This window comes from Diachasma alloeum, unplaced genomic scaffold (assembly GCF_001412515.2).
Source record: "Diachasma alloeum isolate Michigan unplaced genomic scaffold, Dall2.0 Dall_scaffold_00186, whole genome shotgun sequence".
Taxonomy (NCBI): domain Eukaryota; kingdom Metazoa; phylum Arthropoda; class Insecta; order Hymenoptera; family Braconidae; genus Diachasma; species Diachasma alloeum.
This window is the reverse complement of record NW_021680352.1, coordinates 786,065-812,196: the sequence shown is the minus strand read 5'-3', so window position 1 is coordinate 812,196 and position 26,132 is coordinate 786,065. Positions and strand designations below refer to the sequence as shown.

Here is a 26,132-nt window from a genome sequence, read left to right as displayed (position 1 = left end):
CGGTCAGTCGATTCCATTCATGGAAAATTGTAAAAACCTTCCGCGATGTGAGAATAATTCCAAGCCTTCCTCCACATGCTGAATAAATATTTAAGTCGTATCGCAAATGAAGTGAAATAATCGAACCGCAAAGCGGCGAATGATCCTGTAATTTTGGCAAGTCATAAATATCGTAAGTGATAATTTATCACAACAAACAATTGACCTTGGATCTTATTGAATGAAATTCACGAGGCTGACTGACGTAAAGTTATGCGATCAAGTGTCTTTATCAGAGTATCAATAGATTGCCAAGGGCAGATTGCATTTAAAAGGAACTGAAGACAGTTTCTCGATACATTCGTTTGCCATTTCTCGAGGAAGGAAGTGAATAATCGGAAATGCGAGGTGAGCACTAATCTCTTCTGCGCTAATATAATGAAAATACAATCACAAGAGTTTCGTCTCCTCATGATGACACTATTCGTAGGAATTACGATGCTGTTCTGGGGATTTGCTGTACTTTGCGCAGCGAGTGCTGTGCCACTGCAGAGGGTGAGTGTATTAATGACTATGGAAACATTAGAAATGCCTAATGACTGATTAATTTTAGATACATGAGCAAATGACTCCCAGCGAAAGAATGCAGGCCTTCAAGACGATGGGCGACGATGGTAAAAAATTCAGAGTCAATTGCTCAAAAAATTTATCACGTATGACAATATCCTGCAGGATTTTCTATAGGAAATCCTATGGAGAATTGGAACATTTCCTATAGGATTGGCTATAGGATTTCCTATAGCAAATTCTACAGCAAATCCTATAGGATATCCTATAGCAGGTCCTACAGCAAATTCCCTAGGAAATACTACAGCAATTCATGTAGCAAATCCTGTAGGAAATTCTACAGCAAATCCTATAGGATATCCTATAGGAAATCCTACAGCAATTCCTATAGCAAATCCTATAGGAAATTCTACGGTAAATCCTATAGGATATGCTATAGCAGGTCCTATAGGATATCGTATAGCAGATCCTATAGCAAATCCTATAGGAAATCCTACATCAAATCCTATAGTATGTCCTATAGCAAACTCTATAGCAAGTCCTATTTGGAAATCCTATAGGAAATCGTACAGCAATCGCGATAGCAATTCCTATAGCAATTCCTACAGCAAACCCTATAGAAAATCATATAGCAAATCCTATAGCAAACTCGATAGCAAATCCTATAGGAAATCCTATAGCAAATCCTATAGAATTTTTTCATACGTGATATCACTCATTCGTGATTCAATTGGGCATCACAACTGAAATCATTGCAGTTGTCGATTATGAAATCACCTCAATCCACTGGCCGCGAGTGGAGAAGAGGTCGGCGGACGGTAGCACTGGAATCTACCTGAGGGCTTTCGGGTCAGACATTGAACTGTGGCTACAGCCGACGGAGGGAATTCTCGTTGGCTACGACACTCCAGTTTACCTACTAAAATCAGGGGACTCTGGCCCTGATTTAACAGAGTACTCCGACGTAAGCTCATTTCTCTAGGTCATTTCCCTATTCGGTATTTTCCGAATACACTGTTAGAATTTGTTTGAAATTTGGGTAACAGATGCATTTGAATCTTCAATATTCTGAAATTAAATTCAATTTTACACTAAATTGATCGTGGAATTCCGGATTCATCTTGGAAATTCAGTAAAATTAAGATTTTCGTTATGAATGATCATTGAATTGTTAATGACAATTTGGAGTTTCAAACCTATCGCGAAAATTAAGTAACAGATTGAAAATTCGGAAGAAAAGTTGAATTTTCATGATTTTCAGTAATTTGCGTTGTCGTGTGAACCTGAGAAATAAAATTTTAACAAGATCAATGGAAATTCCATGTAAATTATCACAGGTCAGATTAAGGGTCACGAGGGTCAGAATAGAGGTCATGAGGGTCAGAATAAGGAAATTCCATGTAAATTTACATAGATTTCCATGTAATTTTAAGAGTAATTTTCTAACAGTGCAGACTTGGTCATGTTGACGGTGTCTTTACAGGTAATGGAGAAGCTTCAGGCATACGAAGACTTGAAAAAGTCAGCGGCACTCGTGGTCCGTCAGAGAGACGATAACAGTCGGGCAATGGTAAGTAAAATAGAAAATGAATATTACATTGAGCGGAAACCGCGAGCGAAGTGGAATTTCAATAAAAAGTGCGAGTCGGAATTGAAATTGTACGAATCGCCACAGAATTTTTCTAAACAATTCCTCTCCGTGTTGAATCACCCTCGTAACACGCACGAAAAAATTTAATAGAAAAACCTATCGAATTCATTAGAAAATTCTATTGAATTTCTATTCAACTTTCTATTAATTTTTGGCTGCTTCTATAGACATGTTCAATAGAAAAAGTCAACAGAATTCGATTTTTCTATATAACTTATTCTTTTCATATATTTTCTATTGAACATTTCACTAGAATCGGCCAAAAACTAATCGAACAGTTCAATAGAAATTCAATAGAATTTTCCAACGAATTCGATAGGTTCTACAATTAAATTTTTTTGTCCGTAAAATCATCAAACTGCACTATTCACTGATGTTCTTGGTCTGTGCCACTAAGATTGGAACAATAGCATCTGAAAATTTGGTAATCACGCCAATTCCCGAACGTCTCGTCGAGGAGGTCAAGAGGCAGCGCAGATCAGTGGACGATATTCCCGAGTCCGAGCAAGACGATCATCATTATCACATTGTCTACAAGAAAGCACCCCCTGCGGTCGATCAAAAATATTCTGAATTACGTAGGTTCTGCGAATATTTCCCAATTCAAGCGGGCTCGTACTCATGATTTATCGGCGTTTCAGTAATGGCAAGTGTCGATTACCCAAAATTATCGGCAACTAAAACACCGGAAAGACCCGACATCGTATACCCTGAGCTTCTAATCGTCGTCACTCACGATCTCTACAAAAAACTGGGCAAAGATTTTTGGTACGCAACTGCATACATAGTTGCATTCTGGAACAGTGTGGATCTGAAATACAGATACTTTGAGAATCCAAAGTTCCGGCTGAACATAGCGGGTATCGTTTTGACTGAGGTGAGTGCATAAATAATAATTAATGGTAAATTATTAAGCAGCCAATTAATTGATATCACTCTTGAATTTAATTACTGAAGCAATCATCAGTTTAAATAGCCAAATATCGAATTTTTCATTCATCAGTAATTGAGTTGGGAAGATTGACGATTATTTGAATTTAATAGAAAATTTATAGTTTCTTATTTTAAATATTAATTCATCATCAAGTGGAAATTTAGGTTATCAATTATTTTACTATTTTTTCATTTAGATGAGTGTATTTAAACCTTGATCAATGTAGGTCGGAAATTCTTTCAATATTGAAGAATCCATGTTTTTTCTCATTACACAGCAAAAAAAAATTGTTTTTCATAATTTTTTTTCTCATTTTTATTGAAAAAAATATATTTAATATTTTCCGTGGCTGGACGTTAGTTGCAATAATTGTTAAAAATTGAAATGCAAAAAAACTGAAAAATTGATATTTAAAAAATTTGTAAATTTAAATTTAAAAAAACAATAACCGATTGGAAAAAAAAGCAAAAAAAAATTGTTTTTCATAATTTTTTCTTCTCATTTTTATTGAAAAAAATATATTTAATATTTTCCGTGGCTGGACGTTAGTTGCATTAATTGTTAAAAATTGAAATGCAAAAAAACTGAAAAATTGATATTTAAAAAATTTGTAAATTTAAATTTAAAAAAACAATAACCGATTGGACTTATCCACTTACCAAAAAGAATTGCTTCTAATTGCCGATAAATTACCATTTTTTTAATTCTCAGCAAATATAATTATTCGACAAAAAAAAAATTTTACTTATTCAAAAATATCGATGGTTGGAAATAAAATTGAAAATCGATTAATCGGCCGTCAGAAAAATGGAATGAAAAACATCGATGTTTTTTTCGATTAATCCACAACCATCGCCCATTCCCACTCTCAATAAATGCATACGATTTAGGACGATGAAGTACTGGACTACATGACCGCCAATGAATACAGTGAAAACGTAACGAAAGGAAGTGAAGCCGTACGCGCAAGCGGCCCCTACTGGTACGCGCGTAAAGAAGACATTCCACTGGACGCCTACGACGTAATCGTAACGATGACATCGTAAGATAGTTCTAGAATTCTCCATAAAAATTCGTGAATTTACTCATTAAAAATATTGGAAAAACCTTGATTCGACGATTTTTTCAGGCGCGAATTGTGTTCGTTCTACGCCGGGGAGAAAAAGTGTGACTCAGGAACCCTGGGTAAGAGTGCAGAGTATGAAATACGGTTGAAAAATCAGTTTGAATGAATTTATCGCCTAAACAAATTAAAATCCACTTGGCCATTCGGACACTTCAGTAGCGAAGTGGTCAAACGGTTAAAGTCAATTTAGTCTTCAGTTGAGTTTTCCAGGAATATTCCCGAATTTAAGGGAGATAGCGAAATTTTCATAATAACCTTTTTTATAGAGCGAATTGAGTGCTACTAAAAAGGTTATGAGAAAAATTTTGCTGTCTCCCTTAGATCTCGAGATATTCATTGAAAACTGGCCAATAGCGAAAATCGACTTGAACCGTTTGACCACTTCGCTACTCAATTGTTGACCTAAACAAATTATTATTTTCCATTCTCATTTTTGCGAATTAAATCGTCACTCGTTCGTCACTTCAGGGGTAGCATTGGTTGGAGGAGCTTGCCACAGAAACGATTACTACCAAGAGCAGTTTAACGTTGCGATTATCACTGATTCAGCCGCATTCGATGGAATTCACACGGCTACTCACGAGCTCGGTCATTCGTACGTCATTTATCGTTTCACATTATATTGTTTAACTGAATTATATTTTTTGTATAAATAAAACGAAATAATGATGCTGTCTATATTACCTCGAAAAAGCTTCGAGTTAATTTTGACTGTCGATCAGTTTTCACTGAATATCTCGGAATCTAAGGCAGATAGCAAAATTTTCATCACCACCTTTTTTGTAGCTCTCAAATCGCTCAGCAAGAAAGGTCATTACAAAAATTTGTCTATCTCCCTTAGTTTCGGAGATAATCCTCGAAAACTCAGCAAAGATTCAAGTGGACTTGAATCCTTTTCATCACTGATCAATAACTCAATTTCAGATTTGGTGCTCTGCACGATGGAATTAACCACAAAGACTGCCCCTCCCAAGATGGACACATAATGGCCGGTTCTCGACGTGTCACCGAGAACTCGGCCGAATGGTCCAAGTGCAGTGTGAATGACATTCAAGAATTCCTCGAGTAAGATCAAACTCTTAAAGTAGCTCTAACCTTACGGTAAATTCAAATATTATTGAAAACTCCAAAAAAAATTGCAGAAAACTCGATTAGATTCGGAATTCTAATTTTTTTTCCTCAATTTAATTATCGTTTTGGTTTTTTAAAGAAGAAATGTTTAAAAATCAGGGTCAAATCAGTCAAGAATTTTTTTGTCACCTCATAAAAAATAATTCACCGTTTTGCAAACACGTAAAAATCAACATTTCCATTCTAATCAAAGATTAAAATCTGATTTTTTTTTCATTAGATGTGAAAACAAGAATTTTTTTGACACCCCATAACACCTCATAAAAAATAATCCAGTTTTGCAAACAAGTTTTATTATTTATTTATGAGAGTGAAATGTTTGAAAAAATATCAATATTTTGCGAAATTTAATTTAGATAATACTGACTGGGTATGAATTTTCTCAAATTTTTTCCATGCAATTCAGTTGAAAAATTAAAAATCTGAAAATATCGAAAAAAACAGCGCAGCCCGGCCGAAGGATCGAGCTACTTTAACAAAATCTCAATGCTGCGATGAAATATTTATCAATGAGTTTGTTTCCACAGTACGAATCCCACTTGTCTCTACAACAAGCCAAACCACAGAGCGCCCCTGCCGAGATACCTCCCAGGAAGATTCATGAACGCTGACAAGCAGTGCGAGAAATTGGAGGGGACCAAGGCCTGCGAGATAAACGCTGGTATCTGCACAAGGCTAAGCTGCATAAACCCAGAGCGCAATGAGTACTGCACGAAATTGGACATTGCTGCTGCTGATGGCACAGAATGTGGTGGTGGAAAGATGTGCCTCAACGGAAGATGCATCAGACCACCAAAATTTTGAGAATACGAAGGCAATTGTATATATTGTAACAATGTAAATAAATCACTGAAAACAATTCGATTTGCCCTCTCCAAGTGTTTACTTTGATGGAAAAATTACTGGCTCTCATCATGCCGTATGGCCGACCATTGAAAAAAAAATGAATGAAGTACCGGGAAAAAATGTGGCGCGAGCCACAAACGAATTGTTGTTTCGAAGTTTGCACTGAGAGAAAAAATTATTCCTGCCAAGGATTGATATTCTCGTCAGAAGATAATATTTTTTCAGAACGAATTTTTCCAGGACAGTCATTTTCAGAGAGTCCAAGTCTATCCTCAAAAATTACAGTGATGTTGAACAATCTGATTATTATGCTACATATGACCTTGACAAAATGTTCTCCGATATCTTCCGGATTTTACAAATTGGCGATTTTCTCAGGTAAAGAAAATTGGAATAATTCCAAATGTTAATAATTATTATTGGAGTTTCTTCGAGGTCATATGCAGAAGAATATTCTTATAGATCACCATAATTCTCACGCTTGGAACTGAGTTCGGAGCACCTGGAAATGACTGGCCTGGAGAAATACGTTCCAAAAGAGATATTTTCTTCTACTAAGAGTATGAAAAAGATATCACCAATAACATTTTCTTGGAAGGAATAAATTTTTTTCTCAGTGTGGTCAACGCGTCTCCAATATTCTATACCGTCATATTCGATACGAGCATTATTCTGTCCTTGCCCCTCACGAGATTGCGGGACGGTTCACGAACCATCCGGGGGGGCTCCGTAGATCCTTCCACGACGTAACAGGACTAAATTTCACATTGACATTTCATCACATCACATCAATTCATCACAGCAGGCATTTCATCACATGGAAATTCATCACAACAAACAATTCAGTAGTGAAGCGGTAAACCGAGTTAAGTCGATTTTGACTATTAGCCAGTTTTTGCTGAATATCTCGGAATCTAAGAGAGATAGCAAAATTTTTCTCACGACTTTTTTTATTACGCTCTATTGGCTCTACAAAAAAGGTCATGACAAGAATCTTTCTATCTCTTTTAGATTCCGAGATATTCGTCAAAAACTAGCCAATAGTAAAAAACGACTTAACTCGGTTTACCGCTTCGCTACTGAATTCATCACATGGAAATTCAACACAGGACCGATTGAACATTAGTTTCGTACACTAATATTCACTAATATTCTTGATTATCTGCGTGCAATCGCAATATCAAATTGTAAGGTATTGTTGTATTCTGTGGTTTCGATAAACCAATTAGTGATGATGATTAGGTTGATGATGTTATTAATGGAAATGAACCAATTTCATAATGTAGTGTCTTATAAATTGGTTTAAATAAATTTGATGAGATGATAAAATATTTTGATATCGTGCGTTTTTATTTATTCGTGTTGAATTTGTTTTGTGATGAATTTGTTTTGTGTTGAATTTGTTTTGTGATGATTTTCTTTTGTGATGAATCGTCGTGATGAAATGTTTTTGTGACGATTAGTCATGGAACCTTCCACGACTGTGCATATCCCTGACTGTGCATAGACTTGTGATAAGTCTAAGTCAGTTTCTAGGCTCGAGAAATGGCGTGCTGATGCCTCGAAAGATGGTTTTGAACCAGGGGAGACTCCTAGACCCCAATTTTGTATTTCTAGGTAAAAAATATTTTTTCATACAAAAAACGCCAAAATCAGGATATCTTTTTGTCAAGCCGAACCAACGATTTAACCACCGAGACCACCGAACGGTACAGAGTTTTTGTCTAGTCCAGCCATACCCCAATTTTTCTCGCGGTTTCCTCACTTCACGATCCTCGATCAAACCGGAAAATTCTAAACCACTCGGCGATAAAGCGGCAACGCCGTGAGAAAACCGCGATTCTCCCGCGATCCGCGAGATGGCGGTCGCATGTCCCAACATCCCTCACCTGCTCGGGATCAGCATCATCAACAGGAGCAAGGAGCAAGCTACGCCAAACCGACACGCGAAGTGCGCAAATCTCCTAGCGATCGCGACCCCCCAGTTCGTAACGCTACCTCCTCGTGCCAAAATGTCCTGTGCTGACCGTTATCTCGAGTGTCCTTTGAAATGTAATCTCACAAGTGTCACCCCGCGATCGCGAAAAATCATTTCCAACACGCATGCGGCCAGCGATGACTCGGAAAGTGAAGACTGATCAGCGGGGATGGAAAATGTGCCCTCAAGTGTTGACTCATTAAAAAACTGTTTTATCCTGTGATAACCGCGGTATCTCTCCGGAATAATTGAATTACAATTCATCAATAGCGAACGCTCGGAGTCTTGAACATTTCGCGAAGTGAATAAGACACTCGGCAAAAATTCCCTCATGACATTCGCGAAAGAATTGATGATTCACTCGGGAAATCATCGCGGTGAATCGCGAGTGCGTGACCTCGTCTACTCTGCGTGGGCAAACTATCAACATAATCTTCAAGATTGAATAGTCGCGGGCAACCCTCATCGCGGATGATACTGGCAATGAAATCCTCTCATCTGGTAATTGCACGTTTAGTCATCAGTTTCCCGCGTTTTGATGGTACGAATGCAATCGATGAACTCGCTGAGGTCATCCAGGTGTCGTGATTGGATTCAATGATAATTAGGCATTAATTATTCCGAACGAATCGAGCGAGGAAAATGTAGAAGCACTTAGGCGGAATCGACGTCACGCGGATCGCATTTCGCAGCCCAATTTTTTCGCGGAAATTTCCGCGTTGCGGATAACGAAAGGAAATTATCTTGAATCTGCGGAAAATTTGTGTTTTTTTCTTTCACGGAATCGAATTTTCATGCATGAGCAGTGTTTGGATAACTTTCCGGATTACATCAGTATTCCCCGAACACTTCCGCGTTATGAATGAAACATGAAAATTATTTTAACTTTCGAAAACTTCATTCATCTCGCGGGGAATCGACTTTTGGGGAAATTTATTGTTCATAGATTTTTAGGAGCAAAATTTGGAAGAGAGTTTCTCATTGTAAATTACAAAAAATTGCCGTTATTCATGCAATTATCCGCCAATTGGAGGGCCTCAGAGCATTGGGAACAAAAGGGTATTGATTTTTTTTTTGAGCCATAATTAATTCCATTTTTTTTTTTAAATATCAATTCTTTTGAGTCTGTATGAAAAACTGATTTTCGATTGATTTCAGCGAATAGAGTTTATCAAAGTTTGTATTCGTGAAAAAATTTATGAAATTGAATGGATCGTTTGTAAAAAAAAATTTGAAAGAAAAAAATACCACCAGTCATCCTAACAAAAAATTATTTTAAAGAAAAATATTGAATTCCTTCGGAGCCTTCGACACCTGCATGACACTTGACCGAGGTAATATAGCCGCCTCTCCCGAACCACTTTAACGACTTCATGGTGAGTATATTACGCAATAAACTGAAAAATACAGGCCCACGTGTACATAGCAAGGTATTCCGCAGAAGTTGAGAATAGCTTCATGAATAAAACATCTGCCTCACAACAGCCAATGTAAAACTGCTCACCTCCATTAGTCAAATGAATCAATTCGGATCATCCCACAATATGAAATAAGAATCAACCGCAACTGTTCCCATAATCCCAGTGAAATTCACGTTCGCGATCATCTGTTTTCAAGTTAATAAAACACCTTCCGGCCATGTTCAGGTTCATTAATCAGTTATTTTTTATTTTCGATTCTTGATGAGAATTCCAGATTTTTATACTGCAATTCAAATTTCAACGAATTTAATGATGTCTCTCTAGATTATAAAAATCTAAAGTTACTTGTGGTGAAAATTTAGTATTTGAAATTAAGACTTCAGAATTAAGGGTCACAGGGGTAAAATAAGGGTCATGAGGGCCAGATTAAGGGTCTCAATAAGGGTCACAAGGAACAGATTAAGGGTCATGATGGTCTGAATAAGGGCTACAAGGGTCACAATGGACCGAATAAGGGCCATAAGGGCCAGATTGAGGGTCACAAGGGTGTAAATAAAAGTCACAAGGGTCATAATGGTCAAAGTAAGAGTCATGAGGGCCAGATTAAGGGTTACAAGGATCAGATCAAGGGTCATGATGGTCAGAATAAGGGCTACAAGGGTCATAATGGTCAGAATAAGGGCCATAAGGGCAAGATTAAGGGTCACAAGGGTGTAAATAAGGGTCACAAGGATCACATCAAGGGTCATGATGGTTAAAATAACGGCTATAAGGGTCATGATCGTCAGTGTAAGGGTCATGAGGGCCAGATTAAGGGACACAAGGATCATGATGATCAAAGTAAGGGCCATGAGGGCCAGATTAAGGGTCACAAGGGTCTAAATAAGGGTCACAAGGATCAGGATAAGTATTATAGGTGGCATACGAGGGTCATGCCTTAAGCATCCAAAACATATTGTAATTTGATCAGTGATTTTTGTCATTTTTTGTTGCTGTTGACCTGAACATGGCCCAAACGAGTTTTATTACTCCCCCAATCATTCGATCTCAAAATTTTCCAAAATTTATCTCTCACCTCTTCAATTCGATGAATCTCTAACGCATGTCGCAATTCAAAAATACAACCCATCAATTGGATTCTATTAAATTTTCCCCGGAGATGAATTCAGAGTGAAACAGCCGTGACAATAAGCGACGGATCATGCCATGAAACAATGGCACATTCAGGCCGACCTAAATGCACCGGCCATTCGTGCTTTTAATCTCCGCAGCAGAGGCTAACGGCAAATGCGTTAATAAACGCTAAAACGATTCTCGCCTGGTTAGAGCGGATTTAAATCCAACAAAATTTACCCATTTCGTAGTTTATTCTCTTTGCCCATTCAATTGCCATTATTTTTTATTTTAACTCTCGTGATCAAGAATTATTAACAGTTATCGTGATAATTTAATCGCACTTCGTTTCTTCAGTGTAGATGAAAATCTGTCGTCACGTGACGATTCCATTTATTTTTCGTTCAATTTTTTTTTCAATATTTTTAGTTGAACATAAGACTTTTGTAAATGGGTTGAGGAACACTTTGTAATCGTAAGAGATGTTTTTATACTCAGAATTTCATCAGAAATCCATTGACTGTAACGCTTCAACGTGATTTTGACTACTGGTCAGTTTTCCATAAATATCGCAGAACCTAAGGCAGACAGCGAAATTTTTGTTATAACCTTTTTTATAGAGCGAATTGAGAGCTACGAAAAAGGTCATTACAAAAATTTCGCCATCTCCCTTACATTAGGAGATATTCCTCGAAAACCGTTTCACCGCTTGGACACTCAATTTTTATTATAAATAAACACATGCAGAACATATTATTTAACTGATGTTTGCTATCCAATAATTTTTTCAACTGTCAAATATACTGATGGCTATCTCCACAGAAAAAGGCAATAATAATGCAGTGAATCGTTTTTCACCTAGATCACATCACGCAATTTCCCTAAAGTTATTACGAATATCTGGGTAAAAGGTCAGAAATATTCTTTCCGTCCTCGTGCACTGGGGTAATTGCGCAATTACCGGTAGTTTTTCCAGCTGGTCACGAGCAATTTGCCTTTCGCCATGTCCGCGGATCGATGTTTCAGATAAAAATAGATGGTATAATGAAATGAAGATCAGAGATAACGAGAGGGAGTGAAAAATGAAAGCTCAAGGACACTCGATAGGATGAGGAAATGTATATTGCCATTAGCGAAGTGCATGCAATCGGTCATTCTAGCTGGGAGTGGGTGGAATCGAAGAGGTTGCGAGAATCACCTAGGATTATGGATCGCTGCTGTGAGGATGGGTGACAACGCCCAGGGAGAATTCCCCGATGCGTTATTATCTCTGTACGCGCCTCCATTAATTACCATAGAGAATGGATGGTGATGATCAGGGAATGGGGGACTGTTTTGCATGAAGCTGTTGCAAGTATTTATTCTTCTGTTAGCATCGATCGAAATGATCAATGGGGAGACGAATAAAGAGTTAACAATCAAAACAATCATCTGTTGTAGACCAACTTTATGACAGAGGACGCGGGGCGATCTTCGTATCCAGGTTTCAGTGATCTTTCCTTTTCACTTCGGGATTAACAGAAAATTATTCAGCCACCCTTATACTCTCGTTTCAATAGAGAATCTCCTGCTTTGATCAACAACGCACCCCAAATAGCACATGGTGCATCTGAACATCAATGTAACCAAACAGTCCTCGACAGCTCAACTTATCAACAGAGAAATCATCTCTTCTGTCAAGTTGATTGTCCATCGGAATCCAAGTCGTCTAGGTGATATTTCTTCCCACAAGTTCTTAGACTATTTTCCTCTGTCCACAGATTCTATAAACTCATTAAAACAGGAGATTTTAATAGTGGAAAATGATTAAGATTTTGTGGTGAAGTTGTTGTTGGATTGATAATTAAAAAAGACCTGTTCAGAATTTCTAACCGAACGAACTGAGATTAGAATCAAGCTGAAAACCACTTTTCCCCACTCGTATCGAAATATCCTATTTTGGACCTAGTAATGTAATCTACTATTTCATGGTTCAACAATCTCTTTCTCAGTCTCAATGACAAACAGCGACCCCTTGAAGCTGTTGCAAGTATTCATTCTTCTGTTAACATCGATCGAAATGATCGACCAATGGGGAGACGAATAAAGAGTTAACAATCAAAACAATCATCTGTTGTAGACCAACTTTATGATAGAGGACGCGGGGCGATCTTCGTATCCAGGTTTCAGTGCTCTATCTTTCCTTTTCACTTCGGGATTAACAGAAAATTATTCAGCCACCCTTATACTCTCGTTTCAATAGAGAATCTCCTGCTTTGATCAACAACGCACCCCAAATAGCACATGGTGTATCTGAACATCAATGTAACCAAACAGTCCTCGACAGTTCAACTTATCAACAGAGAAATCATCTCTTCTGTCAAGTTGATTGTCCATCGGAATCCAAATCATCCAGGTGCTACTTATTCCCACAATTTCTCTATAAATCATTTCCATGTTCACAACTATCTCCCCATCACTCTGAATTAATGACTCTCCAGATATAAAAGATACGAGAGCTTCGATAGAAAAAAACATCAATATCCGGTGTCTGGCGTCATAAATACTCGAAAATACATTTGCACCTCGTCTCCAGGGTGGAAGGGCTGCTTCAGGTGTGGCAGCTCACCGCCTCGTCTCTCTCCAACAGCTCCACCAGCCACCCAATGGTGGCAGTTTCTCCTTCTCCATTCTTGCGCATTTTCCGCATGCCCCACTAGCCAAGCGCCGTGTAACGAGCGTCTCGAGGGGTCGAATGAATACCCGAGAAGCGATATGCCCTCCGTGTATGCGTGTTCCCCCTTCACATTTTGATTTAGCACCAGCCACCAGAAACTATCCCTCAAAAGGCTATGTGCTCAGTCTGGCGAAACCACCAGTCGAGCATTCCTCAGAAATTATTCTCTCGCATATTTTTTACATTAACGGAAATAATATTAAAAAATCTTCGGCTAAAATAACTAAAACGAATTTATCAAACTGCTGTGTTTCTTTATTCGAATTAAAGTAGCTCTACTCTTTGGCTGGGCTACCCTGTACTTTTAGGATATGTTCAATTTTTTAATTTTTCAACTAAATTGCATGGAAAAAATTTAAAAAAATTCATACCCAGTCAGTATTATCTAAATTAAATTTTGCAACATACTGATATTTTTTCAAACATCTCCCTCTTATAAATAAATAAAAAAACTTGTTTGCAAAAAAGTGGATTATTTTTTATGTGTCAAAAAAATTCTTGTTTTCACGTCTAATGAAAAAAAATAAGATTTTAATCTTCGATTAGAATGGAAATGTTGATTTTCACATAAGACACTGGGTTAAATCCTGATTTTCAAACATTTCTTCTTTGAAAAACCAAAACGATAATTAAATTGAGAAAAAAATTAGAATTCCGAATCTAATCGAGTTTTCTTGCAGTTTTCAATAATCTTTGAATTTACCGTAAGGCTACAGCTACTTTAAATAAATCCTTCAGTTGATTCTAATCTAGAATCGATGAAAAAATGAATGAAGTATTCATTAATTTCACATAACGCAAACATTTTTATTGAAATTAATGTAACTTTAGTAATTCCAAATTAAAAAAAAATTGATGAATAGAAATTAGAAAAAAATGTTATTGAGTAACCAAAAAAATTAAATGTAAAGTTTAATTCGTTGAAAATTAAACGGGTTTTGTCATCGATTCGTAAAGCGTCAGCACAACCCAGAAATACGTTGTATCGAATATCAGATTAGCAGAAAACCTCTCAAAGGCCGTCATCCCAGGGTTGTCAATCTATTCCTCTCGCGGATTTCCAATTTCCCCGTCTCTCAATTCAGTTTCGTAACGGGATATTTCATGTTAAACATCAAGATATTCTGACGTCAGCCGAGATAACCAACTCAGGATGGCTTTGCATTCGATAAGGAATTGAGATTAAATATGAAGAAGTCTGGAAATATACATCCAAAAATATTGAAAATTCCGTGGGAATGAATAGAGATGAAAATATTCCTCATTTCGTATTGTAATGACTTCATACCTGAATCAGGCCTATTCTTCTGTATTTACGAGCCAAATTCTCGGTTTGAAAACCATTCGATCGATGTTAGTGAGAGGAAGGGCTGGAAAATATTCTCCGTTTTTAATTCTCTTTTTTTTATTATAAAAATCTAAATCGACTTCTGGCGATGAAAATTTGGTCCTCAAAATTAAGACTCCGAAATTAAGGGTCACAAGGGTCAGGTTAAGGGTCACATGATTGAAGTTTACAAGGGTCAGATTAAGGGCCCAAATAAGGGTCACAAGGGCCAGAATAAGGGCCTAAATAAGTCACAAGGGTCAAAGTAAGGGTCCAAATAAGGGACATGTGGGTCAAAAAGCAAGGGCCAGAAACTAAGGGTCACCAGGGTCAAAATAAGGATAAAAAGGGTTATAATGAGGTTCAGATTAACGATCCAAACGAGGGTCACAGAGGTAGGATTGAGGGTCACATGATTCAAGGTCACAAGGCCCCAAATAAGGTTTGCAAGGGTCATAATAAGGGTCTAAATAAGTCACAAGGGTCATAATGAGGTTCCGATTAAGGATCCAAATGAAGGTCGCAAGGGTCATATTAAGGATCCCATGAGCCCAAAAACACGGGCTTATTCATCAATTTTTCAGGAAGACAATTTCATTCCATTTCCATAATTCAACAAAATTTCTTGGAACAATTGTCGCCTTCTGTGATATTCTAAAAAAATCACCGATTGGTAAATCCGAATATCCGTGTGTTTACATGGAAACCGATAGTCATCCCCTTATTTTCAAATACAGCTGAGTTCAAATTGGCCAGTCTCCAAGGTACCGAGTCAGCATGTACACAAAAGGAGACCCATACAGCCTGTACTTGTATGTCTGTGAGCCCAATGGCGCCAGAGAGTGCTAGATGAACGGTAAAAGAGGAAGCGAGAGGTGAGGTTCACCAGCACGAGTGGGAATATATTTTCCTTATCAGTTTTTGCACGGCTCCTCCACTGAGTATACCACTGCGGGTAACGCCTCCTCTCTTTTTTCGGAGACTAGATAAACCTGACAATCCTATTAACGAAGCTGAAAGTGAGAAATCGAAAAAGCGGAGAGGAAATAACGTTTTTTCCTGCGAAATTTTTGCGATTAATTTGACGAAAAATTTGAAGTTCTTGAGGGTCACATGGGAGCGACAGGGGTCAAGTGGGAGGGACGAGTAGAGTGATTCATTATTTTATTATGAATCTCTCTCGGAAAATAGACTTCAGGAATTTTCATCCGATTTTTTGAAAGTTTTCTATTTGAAAAATGAAATCAAGGGGTCAAATGGGAGCGACAGGGTCTAGAGAGCCAATCGGGAGAGACGAGCGAAATTATCACTCCACACGTCTCTCCCATTTGACCCCCCTGATTACTCGCTTCGTCTCTCCTGTTTAACCCTTAAGGAAATTTGACCCTCCACTTGTCTCTCCCATTTAGCCCTCACGACCGTTTGACCCTCGATTATTTTGTTGAGTAATAGAGATGAAAAAAAATTTTCTCAAGGGTCAAATGGGAGTGACAGGGAGACGGGTCAAGATGGTGAAATGGGAGAGACAAGGACAGGGGTCAAAAGGATCAAATGGGAGTGACAAGGGGAGGGGTGAAGAGGGTCAAACGGGAGACTTGCGAAATGATCGCTCCCCTCGTCTCTCCCACTTAGCCCTCAATGAAATTTGACCCTCAACCAGTCTCTGCCGTAATAAACCCTTTAAATAATTTTTTTTTTCACACAAAAAAAAAATTATTCATGCTTCGCCTCAAGAATAAAACGCTCCCAACCGGAAGCTCGACCCCACGTGCCGGTATTCGAGAAATGGGTCATTACCCATAGCAACTCGCGCTATTCACCAGCCCCACGAGGTGACTCACATTAAATCAGGGGTCAAAATTCACGCCAAATGACGGCCCTCCCCGCACTCACAACTCCACAGAGGTATCCAAGGTAGATTCTGGTAAACACAGTGGCCTCATCCCGCGCAGTTGTGGCAGTCTCAGCTGCTCCTTCTGCCATTGAATGGCGCGCGCACAAGATAAAAACACCAAGTTGTGTGTGTGCGCAGTGGTGGGAGCAACGAAATGCGCGGTCAGGTTCCGTCTGTCAAAACGGCCAGTCGTCTCGGTGATACCGGTGAGAAGCGTGTCTTCTCTGTTGATCGGTACTAAATAAACTGTCTCGCGTGCACCACAAACTACTTGTGGGGGCTATAATTAGTGGAGCTTTATTTGTTGTGGTATTTTGTGGGGGGGAGGGGGATTTCTTGAATAGGACTTGCTCTCGTGTTTTTTCGCGTACTCTTGCCAAGGGGAAAGAGTTTATGGAGAACTGAAGGCTGAACCGGTTTATTTCCTGCGGATTACGGTATGTCGATTGAAATTAATATTTTTTTTTCCTTTAATCTCTCTGCAGTCGCGGTATTCAGAGTAATTCCTCGAATTGACCTCTCGAGAAGCTGAAGAACACGCGAAACTCGACTTGTTTTTCATTGAAATGAAAATGTCACGTGCGAGATCGAGTGACTTTTTCATTTTCAGGAAGAAAATCAGAAAATTTAAAATTCCTTGTTTTTCCGAGGGAGTTTGCACTCGAAACATCTGGTCTGATCAGCGGGGCGATTCTACTTGTTTTCGCGGCTGTCGGGCGGACAGGGAGACGAGAGAATAAGTAGAAAATGAAAGCGAAACGGCTCAGAGGCAATGAGGAAGGTGAATTGCGTAACGCAGAAGAATGGATCGATGAAGGAATTGATGTATTTGTACGGGCGAATTTATTCTATTACTGAGGATATGTCCTTGAACATGAGGAAATTTTTTTTTGAGTATTGGGGACTTGCGGAATTGGGGCAGGGATTTAATTTCAGTGGAAATCGGAAAGGAATTTTGAGATCAGGGGAATTTCAAAATATTCGCGATGCGAAAATTATTGGAGAAATGAAAATTTAGTCATTTTCAATCATTTTCATTTCAATTCGCACAACTTCCTTCAATTTTTTTCGGTCGTAATTGGAAATTTTGCAACAGAATTTGAATTGAGTGAAATTCTTCGTTTGAAACTCATATTTAATTTAATGAAACTCTTTTAATTATATGAAATTAATGCGGGGAATTAATGCCATTAGCGACGATATGTCTTCGAACACGAGAAAATTATTTCCGAGAATATCATTCAAAAATCGCAATGAAATCGCACAACATTTTTAATACGAAAACTTGAAAATTTTCAACGAGTTTCCAACGAATGAATTTTTTCAACACCCCCATTTGAATCAAGCTAAATTCTCCATCTGAAACCCACATCCATCTCAATAAAAACCTTCCAAGAACCCAAAATCAATAATTCATTAAATCTAAATGAATTTCCCATTAGGCTCGAATAAACAGTCCATTCGGTCTAATGAACGATTTATCAAAATTGCTCATTAATTACAGTAGATAATTTTTGTTGCTATTTGTGGAGCTGCTACTCTCGAAATGAAACCCAGAATTCTCTCTCTCATGTTACATCGTGTGGCACTCAAATGCAGGAAATATTCAGTGCGAGAGACTGCGGGAATAATGGCAAGTTCCCTGGGGAAACCCAATCGATAAAAAATCGATATGTACATGGGTTTTTCGCTCGGACAATTATACAATGGGCGCAATTAAAACTCAACAAACAGAGAGAGAGAGAGAGAGAGTCGGAGAAATAAAGAGAGAAATCCGCCAATTTTTTTTTTTTTCATTCGTTTGAGCTTCGCAAAAAAGACCCGGAGCATTTGTGATCGCAACCATCTCCAATGGTGAACGATGAGGGTCGTTATATCGGTGATATTGGAGCCAAATGATGATGATCGCTGTCACGAGGCCGGGGACAATCGGCCTTGGCTGGGCTCTTGGTGTTTTCTTTTCACATGTTAATGCGTCGATTTGCTACAAAGCGATGAAAAATAACTGGATCGGTGGGGCGTGACATATCCGCATATCGTTGAAGTCGGGCATTAGCAATTCAATGGATTTTCTAATGACTGAATGACCCTTTCATGCATCTGTTATGTGGTACCACCTACCCATGTAGGTGGATGTTCGCCGAGGTGAATCGCTTCTCGATATTATCTGAATTTGCGCATTCTAATGAGTGGATGATTTTTTTTTGCTGATGGATGTTCTGATTGTTAACTTTCTACTCGTCTTCCCGTTGGCCAATTTATGTTAACAGGAGAATGAATACTTGCAACAATTGTTGGGAATTGAGGAAATGTGTTGATAGAATATCTGGGTAGGGGAAAATAGTCTGAGAAATTGTGGGTGAAAATATCACGTAGACGATTTGGATTCAGGTGGACAATCAACTTGACAGAAGAGATGATTTCTCTGTTGATAAGTTGAGCTGTGGAGGACTGTTTGGTTACATTGATGTTCAGATACACCATGTGCTATTTGGGGTGCGTTGTTGATCAAAGTAGGAGATTCTCTATTGAAACGAGAGTATACGGGTGGCTGAATCATTTTCTGTTAATCGCGAAGTGAAAAGGAAAGACAGAGCGCTGAAACCTGGATACGAAGATCGCCCCGCGTCCTCTGTCATAAAGTTGGTCTACAACAGATGATTGTTTTGATTGTTAACTCTTTATTCGTCTCCCCATTGGTCGATCATTTCGATCGATGTTAACAGAAGAATGAATACTTGCAACAGCTTCAAGGGGTCGCTGTTTGTCATTGAGACTGAGAACGAGATTGTTGAACCATGAAATAGTAGATTACATTACTAGATCCACAATAGGATATTTCGATACGAGTGCGGAAAAGTGGTTTTCAGCTTGATTCTAATCTCACTTCGTTCGGTTAGAAATTCTGAACAGGTCTTTTTTAATTATCAATCCAACAACAACTTCACCACAAAATCTTAATCATTTTCCATATTAAAACCTCCTGTTTTAATGAGTTTATAGAATCTGTGGACAGAGAAAAATAGTCTAAGAACTTGTGAGAAGAAATATCACCTAGACGACTTGGATTCCGATGGACAATCAACTTGACAGAAGAGATGATTTCTCTGTTGATAAGTTGAGCTGTCGAGGACAGTTTGGTTACATTGATGTACAGATACACCATTTGCTATTTGGGGCGCGTTGTTGATCAAAGTAGGAGATTCTCTATTGAAACGAGAGTATAAGGGTGGCTGAATAATTTTCTGTTAATCCCGAAGTGAAAAGGAAAGATAGCGCTGAAACCTGGATACGAAGATCGCCCCGCGTCCTCTATCATAAAGTTAGTCTACAACAGATGATTGTTACGATTGTTAACTCTCTCTTCGTCTCCCCATTGATTGGTTGATCATTTCGATCGATGTTAACAGAAGAATGAATACCTGCAACAGCTTCATGGGGTTGCTGTTTGTCATTGAGACAAATAGTTGAACCATGAAATAGTAGAATACATTGCGGAATAAACAACGTTCGTTAACAACTCCCATTGTCGTCTCAACTCAAACGAGAATAAAAAAACCAACTGAATTATTCTTGTATCGATTGTGAAGCGAAACGAAAAGATCCAGCTTCGAAGCCTGGATACGAAGGTCTTTTCCCTCCCTCTCTCCCTCCCCCGCCAGTATTTCACACTCCCACCTGCTATTATTTATTACCAAGTTGGAAACTCTCGTGGCATCGTCATGGTTGCACCTGTGCACACCTACTTTGGCTTACAGCACCCTGCGGTGCAGAAAAATGATAGTGCCTCCATGAAAATGGCAGGGAGTAACAGCAAGTTGAGCTGAACAAAAAAAAAAGTGAAGAAAACAAGTGTCGGACGTAAGGAATACGGGAGGCGAGGGAAATTGTCGGGGAGGAGGGAGGGCTCTGGGAGGTGAGCCATCGTGAATGCAAAAAGCTCGTAATTTTCCACACCACCGGAAGTCGGCTTCTAAAGTTCCTTCTCATTTTTACCCTGAGATAGGGATGAAGGAAGAGCCCTAGTCCCTGCAGTCTCTCTCTCTCTCTCGTTATATGTGGTATGTACGTAGTTGTTGGGAATTAGAGTGGCTGTTTAAGTGGCATGCCCGGAGGGGGCATTGCATGGTTCACCGGATCTTGAGGAGGAAAATTGAAAGAAAAAAAATGTTGTGAGCGGAGGGGGGGAGAGAAAATATGTTGACCTCGCGACTAAAGATTTTCCGACGTCTGAGGGGCTGACGAGTAGTCCAAATGCAACATCATTTCTCCTTTTATTTTTAATAAACAGTGATTATGAGAATTTAAGATACAATTAATTGATTATTTAAGACATGTAAGACACATGAGACGGATATTAAGACGTCTCGAAGACACGAGTTTTCACACTGAATGTTTACAAACATTTTTTCAGTCGAAATACTTCATGTTCATGTGGCTATTTATTCTCTCAATGTTTACAAACATGTTCTTGAGTGTAGAATTTTCAGAACTAACTTCTTTGTTTTGAAAACGTGTCCTTGATGCCAGTATTTCGCCTCCGACATGAATTTTTCTTTATTTTTCCTTGAAATTTTTGTTCATTCTGAGAAACATCAAATATATTTCTCTATTTCCCCACTCATCATCACATATCAATTTCCACGAGGATGAAAGCAATTCTTCACAGTTCGATAACTTTACTTCATCGAAAATTCATTGAAGTGAAACTAGAAAGAAGATTGATGGGAGTTGAATGGATCGACGATACAATGGAAAAATATCGCAGTCGAAATAGCTGAGCATTGGGAATTGATTCGATGAAGCCCTCGTGAACTATTGATGAAATCCCTCAGTCCAAAAGTCACGAAAAAAACGAATGGGTATGTGTAGTTGGGGTCGGCCTGTACAACAATACGACATGGATATTGGAATTATACCGGAATTGAGAGTTGTTCGAAGATAACAAAGCCTTGGGGAGCCCGGAAATATGATTATTAAAGTTATTTAACGGACGAAAATATCCGGGGAGTCAACCCACGCTTCAGGAGGCCCTGAATTAGCCGGTGGAAACGATACGAATTAATATCGTAATTCTGGTTTTTTTTTTTCAAATTGGGGACAATTCAGAAAAGGTAATGAGCCGACGAGAATGTTTCCTTTCAATGTCATTGTGAATAAAATCGGCGATTAAGCAGATGAAAATATTGAACTGCAGTGAAATCGAAATTTTTAATTCATTACTTGTTAACAAATTCATTAACACGTGACAATTTTTTAAAATAAATTCATTATTTATTTCATATGGTTAAAACTTGTGTGACCCTCATGATTCTTATTCTGACCCTTGTGACCTTCAATCTGGCCCTTATTACCCTCACTTTACCCCTCGTGACCCTTAATCTGAGTCTGGTGGCCCTTATTTAAACCCTTATTGTGACCCTTGATCTTGCGACCCCCAATCTGAACCACATAACCCTTATTCTGACCCTCGTGACTCTTATTTTGGCTCTCATGACCCTCATTTTGACCCTTATGCTGACCCTCACGACCCTTGCGACCCTCAATTTTCGATTTGACAAACACATTGCATCCATTCAGAAGCAGAAGACCAATCCGCAAAGATTTACTTCTAACTTGAACATAATTTGATATAAATAATAACCTAAAATAGAAAAAACAAGCGATTAATATCCCCGTGTATATGAATTCCCCTGATATCCCTCGCTAAAGACACTCGTGGATCCCCTCTCACCCTAACGACACAATTTCCCGAGGATATCCCTTCGAGTCATGGACTCTGGGAACCGACCATCAGGACTCTAGATGATACTCACGCACGCAATCTGCATAACTTGTTCCCAGTTGCATCGAGCTCTAGCGAATACCGCGCCACAGTCATCCGAAAAGACTAGGATTTCTCACGTCTTGCATTGGCTATTCTCAAGTGAAACAGTGCACTCGTTGTTAAATTTCCGACTCGCGATGTTTGACGTGTGCATCGCAATGAATTTCTATTCTAAGCCCTTCGGATGGGGGAACGGGGTGGAAGAACAGCGTCGAGGCGTCGAAGAATATTTATGATCCCCATAGATTTTTTTATTTTTTATTTTCCCATGCCAGGGGGATTGTTCCCCCGCTCTGGAGAATTGTCTCACGTTATTCACGCTCTCTGCATTCATAACGCATTCTTTTATCTGCTTTTTCATGTCACGATTGCTTGAAAGCTTCAGGGCTCATTCGGCGAGATTGTTTGTCTGGATTAAATGAACTTCATTTGAATTTAATTGTTGACGAAAATTTTCAACAGTGTAGAGAATAAAATTTTGATGTTTCCCCTAATTATTCTTTCCTCATCATAATTATCATGTTTTTGAGTTACGGCGTTAGACACGAGCATAGTATTTATGATGGAGAGAACGTGTCTTATCAGCCAATTTTATGATGCAATAAGACATTTTTTTCGTCTAAAAACAAGGAGTTTCATGGTCAAGACATTTTCATAATACCTTGAGACACGTGTCACCATGTTCAAGACATTTTTTCTGCCTCAATTCGAGACACTTGAAGCCTATTCAGCCACTAGTCATTTATGACGGCGGCACTACAACCAGACATCAATCCCATTAAGACATGGAATCTCAAGACGTTCTTGGTGACTTATCCATTTTCTTCCAATTTATTGAAGTTCTGAATTTATTGAGGGGGTCAGGAGGGTGATGACTGGGGAGATGTCAAATGAATTCAAACATTGTATCATCGCAAGATCAGAAGGGCGTAAAAACCTTGAATATCATTCTGAGGAAAATACTTTCCATCATTATTTTTTATCACAGAAATTCCTTTCCGTCACTTGTCATGACGTAATGTGACGACATTGTGATAAAAATAGTGCTGGACACTCGGGGGAAAGGTATTCCTTGACCCTTGAAAGGCTAATACTCGCCGAAGCAAGTTTTTTTTTTTTTTTTTTTCAAGTGTTCCACATGTTGTGAAGTCAGAGGATATTGTTGAATAGCATTCTAACACGCAGAATATTAACAATGCATGTCTCAATGTCTCACCCTGAGACACTAAAAACACCTCAACAGGATAGCGCTCGCCGAAGCAAGTTTTTTTTTTTTTTTTTTTTTTTTTTTTTTTTTTTTTTTTTTTTTTTTTTTTTTTTTTTTTTTTTTTTTTTTTTTTTTTTTTTTTTTTTTTTNATTTTGCGACGCCACAGGATATTGTTGGATAGCATATTAACACTCAGAATATGAACAATGCATGTCTCAATGTCTCACCTTGAGACACTAACGACGCCTCAAATGTAGTGATAACAAATGTTTTCAAAAGACCAAAAGTGTCTGAACTTCAGACACTAGTTTTTCCACTGTTGCGCGAATGCATAAGGGAAATAATCCCCATTCGCATCACTATAATCCTCTCCTATTCCTCATGATTGATGTAATTGGTTTCTCCGGCATGACTTGAAGCAACATAATACCGTCGCGTTTCGAGTTGTACCAAACTTGTTTCTCGGATATTGGATCCCCCTCCTGTCTCGAGAATTGTTTCCACGGTAACTCTTCGTACCCTAAAACGTGTGCATCGCATCTAGGGTGTATGAGTTAATCCAATCTGCCTTGGCTCATGCCTCTCGCGAACATTTTCGAGTTCAGGACAAAGCAATTGTACCATCTCGCTTCTTCCTGTGTTCCTCACTTGAGAGCCTCCACTATTATTACCCTTAGCATTCGCTTTGATGTTCTAGTGATCATGAAATTGCAATGAATTTGTTATTACGAGTGGATTTTCAACGTTTTTGATTCCGAGTGCAAGCAAAACTTTGTAATCGTTTAAGTTTAATTTTGGATTTTTTGGGTTGTATCAACCCATTTTGATGAACTTTATTTGGATCCTTACTCTAACCCTTATGACTCTTATTTAGATCCTTGTTACCCCTATCTGACCCTTATAGACCCTTGTGGATACTTAATCTCTCCCTTGTGACGCCTAATCAAACCCTTGTGACCCTTATTTTGACCCTCTTCACCCTTATCTAACCCTCATGACCCTTATTTTGGCCCTCATGACCCATATGTTGACCCTTGCGGCCCTTAATTTGGGAGTCTTAATTTCAAGCACCACATTTTCATCACCAGAAGTCGATTTGGATTTTTGTAATGTAGAGAGATATCAATTTTTTAAATTTCAGTTTTTTTTTCAAAAATGGGTTTTTGCACGATAATTAAAAAAAGTTCTAAATTCATTGAACTCATACGTTAAAAAATTCTATCGATGTCGATTTAATAATTGTTGCTTTGATTTATAAAATAATTTCCAAAAAACACATTCTCGGTGAATGAAAAAATACGATGCGACTGAACAAAGCAACATAAAACGATAAATAATATACGATTGTATAAAATGATGTGCAAAATGACCTTTCGGAAGGATAGTGTTAATTTATTATTATGCTGTATGAAGACAGAAGCAATTTCCCAGTTGCTATGGACTCCTACGATAAATCGAGTGGAAGGATCGTACGCGCTAGTGGATATTCTGGAGGGAAACGAGATCTCTGAGGCGTGCCTCAAATACCGGAGGACGGTAATACACAAATGGTGATTATTATCGATTTGACAGTGGCTATCTCCGATCGAAATCGTGAATTCGTGTGAATGCACTGTTGTCTCAATACACGAGGCTCTTATCGGTCTGAGGTGGTATCTATTAGTGGTCTCGATTTAAATAGTTCTTAATACCATATATTTCATGCTACTTGGCGCATTTTTCGGAGACTGGCATGAAGAATAATGATGAAATTTAAAGTTTTATTAAGAATTCAATGGAATTTCAAATTTTTCAACTGCACGGAAACGGTAGCAAATTTAAATGCACAAATTTAAAAATATTTTTTTGCCAATTTCTGGTGAAATCTTTTTTCTAGGAAATCAATTCATAACCCTCCCCTAATTTTTCAACAACTACAGATTTTAACCCGATAATTTTAAAAAGTAAAAAAAAAATAATTAATCGAAGATTAAAAATTATTCACTGATGTTTCCCTCTTCATTCTCTTAATTCTCTTCAAGTCATTCTCAATATTTATAAAACATCCGTGAGTATACAAAGTTTAATAAATTCGATATCTTCATTTTCAGCTCTAATTTGAATAAATAAATGAGACATGATAATTTCAAAAGAAAAGGTCAAAAACAAACAAAGAAAAAGAGACATAATCAGTCTTGAAAAAGGCATGAATATGTCTTATTTAAGACATTAGTTCTCTCCATCTGCAACTCCTCGTCTGGCACTCCCCAGGGAAAAAGCAAAAACCTGAAACTTGGCCATTCTCCTAAATTAATTCGTCCCGTAAACTTGCATTCTCACCCTCTCGTGGAGGAGATAAACTTGCCGTCGGAATTTTGCGACGTTCCATTGTTCCTCTGGAGAGGTATGCAGACTTCTCCGCGATCCTCCCCCCC

General features: G+C 38.3%; 2 protein-coding genes across 3 annotated transcripts in view; both read left to right on the top strand.

Annotated features, from left to right (window-relative positions):
* Positions 1-6,252, top strand: LOC107048228 (venom metalloproteinase 3). 2 transcript variants are annotated; one of them, XM_015271305.1, is made up of 12 exons: positions 2-387; positions 470-534; positions 593-653; positions 1,305-1,510; positions 2,030-2,116; positions 2,595-2,775; positions 2,839-3,074; positions 4,022-4,173; positions 4,261-4,316; positions 4,726-4,852; positions 5,182-5,322; positions 5,916-6,252. In XM_015271305.1, the coding sequence occupies exons 1-12, from the start codon at positions 381-383 to the stop codon at positions 6,190-6,192; spliced, it is 1,596 nt and encodes a 531-aa protein (XP_015126791.1). In that variant the 5' UTR covers positions 2-380; the 3' UTR covers positions 6,193-6,252. The 2 variants fall into 2 exon arrangements, with proteins under 2 accessions (XP_015126790.1, XP_015126791.1); XM_015271304.1 differs by having other exon boundaries at positions 1-534.
* Positions 6,253-16,892: 10,640 nt separating this feature from the next.
* Positions 16,893-26,132, top strand: part of LOC107048328 (beta-1,4-N-acetylgalactosaminyltransferase bre-4) — a 26,164-nt gene continuing 16,924 nt past the window's right edge. The window contains exon 1 of the mRNA XM_015271466.1: positions 16,893-17,120. The gene's annotated coding sequence lies outside the window, so the exon portion shown is untranslated. The remainder of the gene's footprint in view (positions 17,121-26,132) is intronic.

Excerpts from the sequence above, each read along its gene's own strand:
- LOC107048228 (XM_015271304.1), top strand. The coding sequence starts at position 418 with ATGAAAATACAATCACAAGAGTTTCGTCTCCTCATGATGACACTATTC. Across the intron at positions 3,075-4,021 it reads CGGGTATCGTTTTGACTGAG|GACGATGAAGTACTGGACTA; the intron begins GTGAGTGCATAA and ends CATACGATTTAG. Across the intron at positions 5,323-5,915 it reads GACATTCAAGAATTCCTCGA|TACGAATCCCACTTGTCTCT; the intron begins GTAAGATCAAAC and ends TTGTTTCCACAG.